Below are 6,000 nucleotides of genomic sequence, written 5' to 3' on the forward strand. Positions count from 1 at the left end.
TTGTCATGGGAAATATTTCACAGCGCTGCGAGTGAAGTGCCCGAGATGCCCCCAATTCCCCCGCCAACTTACAACTCCCCTCCGCACACCATATCGCCACTCGGAATGTCTTTCAAAACGGTATCACATGCACAAAACACTTTTCCTCTTGCCACACACAATCATATTTAAAAGTTAAATGCTTCACTAAACAATAAGCCAGAGCGGCCAACTGGCCGAGAGATGCGAATGGGATGGCACTGAGAAAAAAAGGGTGCTGATTGGCCCACCATGACTTAATGATATGTTAGTACGATAACTTGGGAACCTAAAATGTAAAGATCAATGAGGTGAACCTTATAATATATGGGACTGAAAGACAAAAAACAAGTCCTAGAAAGTATTTTACAATACCTTTTGAATAGGCTATAGGCATAAAGTCTTATTAAAATATTTAATCTATAACATCTTGTGATTGGTTCCCTAAAAAAACTAAACTTCCTTTAATCTTCTAACTTGATTTGATAGAAGGTATACTTTCCTTAGTATTCCATCCTATAATATTCAGTTTTTCCCCATTTTCCCCAGTGCATTATTCGAACTGGGCCTGGGACATGGTAAAATTGAAGTTGAAGGCGAGGCGATAATGAAACCAAAGTCAAGCACATCGAGTCAGTCCAGCCTTCGGGCCTTTGGGCCCTTTTGGGTTGACAGGTTGTCCCTGGCTGCTCCTCTGCCCTCCAGTTCCCCCGATTCCCCCCGTTTGCCCCACCGATTCCAGCATTTCGGTTCTGGGAAGTTCTCATCATCTCACTCCCTCCGACTGCACTTCGTGTTTGCCCATTCTGTTATCAACTATTACAATATTTTTGTTTAATTGACAAACAGGTTTATCATTAACATTTTTCTCACTGCTCTTGGAGTCCAACTTCTTGGATGCGTTGGCGGCGGCCTTCTCCACACTTGATTCTTCTTTTTTGTGGAGTTTCGGGTGGAAGCGGCGCTTCAGTTGGGAGCGTCAACTGTTTTCCCACACTGATTTCTGATTTATGGACACCGTGAAGCAGCGGAGCAAACTGAACCACAATGGGATGATGTGAGAAGTGTACTAACTGGTCAATAAATAAGGAGTTAAGGTGGGAGTAAGGAGTGCTAGGCTGGGAAAATTGAAACGATTTCACAGGGTTTAAAATAAAATTTTACATAACTCATAGAGTTCAATAATGATATGAAATATTATACCATTTATTTATATATAACATCCTCTTTATAATTGTTTCCCACTGTATATTGACGCTAAGAATCCACTTTAAATCACACATCAAACTTTAACAACTCAATCTCGACAAAGTGTCGCCAAAAAAGCACCGGATGGAAGGCTTTACGGTTGGCTCCATTTCTTATTTTTCACCTGGCTATCTAAATACTTTAAAGGCCTGCTCTCGAGAGCCTCGTAAACCGCTAAGTGCCACCAAAGTTTTTGGGATTAAAGAGCTTCTGGCCGCTGCCGTTTTCCAGTTGCTGTCTGGCTTGTTTGCTTTTGGCGCTGCCGTGAAAATGCATTTTCCCTGCGACCCCCTTCGGCCACTTTTCCCCGTTTTCCGGACTCCCAGCCCCGTTTTCTCACCTGAGGCAAAGTCTGCAGCTGCTGTCGATGCTCGTTTTAATTTGTTTGTTTACATTTTCGGCTGCCCCACCTGCAGCAGCGGCGGAGTTTGTTCCCATCTCGCGGCTGGGCGAAATGTTTGGAAATAGAGGTCCATGGGGAGATGGCATAAACGGAGGAGGAGGGGCATTGGCTATAGGGTGTTGGGTAGTGGGGATTGGGGATTGGGCATTGGGCCCTGGGGATCGGGAGGAGTAGGCTGCACCACTGGGAGCAGGGCGTGTGTTTTGGTGTTAACAACTCGACACTTCATTAATTGAAGTTGAAAAAGTGCAGCTATAAAAAGACTATTAAGCTTCAGGCCCACAACAATGGAACAGATCGATACAAAACATACACCCAGAAAAATTATAGTAGTTCTAAAATGAAACTTATAGTAGTTACTTAGTTATACATTTCCGTAGATGGGATTGGAAAGTAAAGCGTACCATTATCTACCCTTAATAATTCAATGTTTCAGTTATATTTATAAATCTTTTTTTTTTTATCCCTTACTGAATATTTTATTTTAAAATCGATTATAAAAGTGTCTAAGGGTATGCAACATAAATATTGTTGCATACTTTAAGGATCCTGTATAGATGATTTCAATGTCCTTGAAGTTTCGCTGGTTTTTAGATTTGAAGTCAAGTAAAGTACCATATTTTAATTCCAATATTTTTCTCTGAGTGCATTAGAATCCAACTTTCAAAGTAAACTTCGAGTGGCTGCAGTGCCTATTGAGTGCAGGGGTATAACAAATTCGAAGACGATGGCGGGAACTTTCGGGTCTCAGTTCGCATTAGACGCAAATTTGATGGCTATTGAAAAGTTCAATGGTTTCTTGCGTCTCTTGAACAGCTTCCAAGATCTATCCAAAGTCGAAAAGTGGCTCTCAATTGGGTGTGAGGGCTTTGTTTACCCCAACACACACACTCCCCATCAAAAGTAAGGGAATGGGAAGACACATCAAATCTGGGCTAATAGAGAAACTCAATGTGAGCATATCATAATTAAGAATTTGGCAAGACGGAATTATCCAGAGATTTCCAATATTTCCAAATATTTAATGGGGGTCTTTAAATGCCAGCATAGTTGGGCAAGAAACGCTCCTCGGCTAGAGATCTTTCTCCCCCAACCGATCCGATCGTCACACATAAATAGTTCACGAGCCATCCGAGGGCAGTGGCCATAAAAATAAATCTATATGCAAATGTGACTTCAGTTTAACATGCCACAGCGACAGACAGATGCGAAGACATTCGGAAAGACAGGCGGGAGGAATTCGAGGGTGAAGCCTGAGCCTAGCCAAAAATAGTCAGGGTAAGTCGGGATAATTCGACTACAGGAAGCCCCCTGAAATTTAAGCTCTAAGTTCTCGAAAGATCCAACATAAGCTTGAATCACTCCTAAATAAAATTATGTTTTATAGAGCTTCAATGAACATTGTTTTCACAAAAAAATGTACTTTTATCCCTATAATCTCTATAGATCATCAGGAATTTTGGTATATGAGTGCATATAAGTTTTATATGGTATGATATACACTTTTGACTACTGCAAATATCTCTACATTATATTTTAAACCATATCTTTGGGAAACGTATATAATTTGGTTTACTCCTTCATGTCTTTCCCAGTTATAGTCGATCAACCCCTTTTATACCCTGTAATAATAGTCCCATCCCGACAGTCAAGGACTCCTTTCAATGCTGGCCAATCCCCGAATCCCTGGCGCAGAGGCGTCTGCAGTTTTGTGCCTGTCTCTGCGACTTTGAATCTTACAAAATGTGACAAGTTGCGGAATTATTTTTCGCAGAAGATGTTCTGCAACTTCAGCTCCGTTCTCTGTTTTTTTTTTATTTTTTGTCTGGTTTAGTTCTGTTCTGTTCTGCGTGCAGATGAGCTGAGATTGATAAGCGGAGAGGAGGAGCGTGAATCCGAATCCGAATCCGCGGATCCGCAGCTCTGTTCGGAGCGAGATGCAAGTGCTTAGATAAGGGCAGCGATTTATGTGGAAGCTCCTGGGAGCTGCTGGGCGGAGCAGCCGGCGATGACAACAGTAGCTCCAACCCATTGAATGCCACATCCCATAGCCCATATCCCATTCCAGGCTGGGCAAAAAGCGAGGTGCCAGCAATTTAGAGGCGATTACAACCGGCAATGGCATTTTAAGTGGCCATTGTCAAGGCGCGATCTGTGGGCGCGTGATAAGCGCCGGCTCCCGTGTGGGCGATCGATTCCCCAGGTGGCAATGGGATTGGGATTGGGAATAGGACAGGGAGTGGGTGGCCCAGGGGAATAGCAAGTCGTTGAACTAAAGGTGACACCAGGAGTGACAGAACACCTCCCGCACTTTCAGACTTCTGAATTTTTGTAGGATTAAAGAAGTCTAAAAGGGTGGATAGTAAGAGCTGGCTACATGTATATCTAGCTTATCGTTTCTTCAAAATGTATTAGTTGTACACATTCTTTATTTCCGTTTTCTACTTTCCTCACTTAATAATTTATATAGCCAAAATATGAACAGAGAAATATAGGATTCCAATGATTAATCCTTGCACTTAAGACATTTCAAACCAGGTGGTTCAATGGTTCTGGGCACATACGAAGGATTCTTCTTTTGAGCCACCTCCTCGGCCCAGAGCTTGTTGAGGTAATCCTCCAACTTGGCCACCACGTCCTCCTCTTTATCATCGCCCTCCTCGCAGGTGGCAAAGTCACTTCCTGAAGATTCCGAGGAGGAAGTGCTATGACATACATTCGAGGATTCGCTGCAGGAGTCGTGCTTGCAGTCGATGGGACAATGATGGTTGTCCCAATCCTCTGGAGGTTCCAAGGCCTCCGCATAGCTGGTGTCCTGCTCCTCGTCGCCAAGCGACTGGGCTTTGGGTTGGGAAACGGCCACTGGTTCCTCCAGACGATACCACTTCACCTTGTAGGAGTCCTGACCACATTCCCCAAACTGCTCGCCCGTCAACTGATCGATGTTGCACTCGCAGATGAGGAAGGGCGAGTTGCACTGCTGGCATCTGGGAAGATTGACCTCGTGGTTGATGATGGGTCTCGGGGGCTTCACCTTGATCTTCACGTCTTTCTCCATTCGCGGCACTTGCAGGCCACAGAGGATGCAGGGTTCCGGGAGATCTGCACCCTCCGACAGCTTGATCTTGGTCATCTGCTTTTGGCCCGCCTTGGGATGCCCGGGAACCTCCTGCTTGGAGCAGCCCTTGCAGGGGCAGCCGGGCACCAGGAGGGGGTCCGATCTGGTGGTCATCCGCTGGTAGAGCGCACTGTACACCAGATTGATCTGCCTCTCGTAGTGCTTGTGGGCCCAGAAGAAGGCCGCCTTGTAGTTGTCGAAGATCCTAGCGGTCTTGTGGGCGGCATGCATCCAGGCGGCATGTTGGGTGTGGACCGTCATGGCGTCCACGATGGGATTGCTGATGGTCACGAGGGGCTTGCCATGGTAGAAGGCCTTGAAGGCCCGCTTGATGATCGCATAGGTGAGCATCGCCTCCACGGGTTCCATTTCGCACTTGAGTCGCAGAGCCTGCAGCAAGTCCTCCCGATTCAAACGACTCCCTGGCGCCGGATTTGGTGGACAGGTGGTCCTCAAGCGTTCGTGGTAAACAAAGGCCCTTTTGATAATCGACCTGGCAGCACAGGATTTCGCCGTGCTGATGCCGCAGATCAGCATTATCTGAGCCAGGCTCTTGGCTATATCCTCCACGTTATCATCGAACAGTTGGTAGGGATCCAGCTTCCTTCTGCAGTTGCAGCAACATCGCTTGACTCCCCCAGGAGGAACTCCCGCCTCCTCCTGAAGTGTCCTGGCCCTCGTATAACTGTCCATGGCAATTTGGATCTCAAAGAAATTACAAGTACTGCAAATTTTGCAGTATACACAACACACAGAAATTTAAAATATATTACACAGTTAGTTCTGATGGAGAATTAAGTCACAGGTGACTTTATCTTAAGGCATATAAAATAACTCTCAAGAAATTATCATAAACATCACTTGGACTGATTCCTTATACCGCGAATTCTTCAGATTCTCAAATTTAAAAACTCAACAACTAACAAAATCAAAAAGATTTTTAAAAAATAATAGCTTTATAGAAATCTAAGACCAACCAGAAAGATACCCATACAGCATTAATAAACCTACCAATTTGTGAGCAAACTTGACACTATTTAGTATGAAAATTTTCCCAATTCCAATATAGAATGCTTTCCCCGGAAAGATTAGAACTAATGCCATGACCAGGTTTACCATAATAGAACAATAAACGGTTTGTCCCAATATTTTCCCTGGCCTTTTAATTTGGTTATTTGACCCACTGTGGCCTATCTAGGATTACACAGACCCC

General features: G+C 44.6%; 1 protein-coding gene across 1 annotated transcript; it reads right to left on the reverse strand.

Annotated features, from left to right (window-relative positions):
* Positions 1–4,080: 4,080 nt before the first annotated feature.
* Positions 4,081–5,594, reverse strand: LOC108012610 (uncharacterized). The gene has a single exon (XM_017078029.4). The coding sequence runs from the start codon at positions 5,478–5,480 to the stop codon at positions 4,176–4,178; it is 1,305 nt and encodes a 434-aa protein (XP_016933518.2). The 5' UTR covers positions 5,481–5,594; the 3' UTR covers positions 4,081–4,175.
* Positions 5,595–6,000: the final 406 nt, after the last annotated feature.

Source organism: Drosophila suzukii, chromosome 3, assembly GCF_043229965.1.
Source record: "Drosophila suzukii chromosome 3, CBGP_Dsuzu_IsoJpt1.0, whole genome shotgun sequence".
NCBI classification, from domain to species: Eukaryota; Metazoa; Arthropoda; class Insecta; order Diptera; family Drosophilidae; genus Drosophila; species Drosophila suzukii.

Bases quoted from the DNA above. Each gene is read 5' to 3' on its own strand.
- LOC108012610 (XM_017078029.4), bottom strand. From the start codon at position 5,480: ATGGACAGTTATACGAGGGCCAGGACACTTCAGGAGGAGGCGGGAGTT.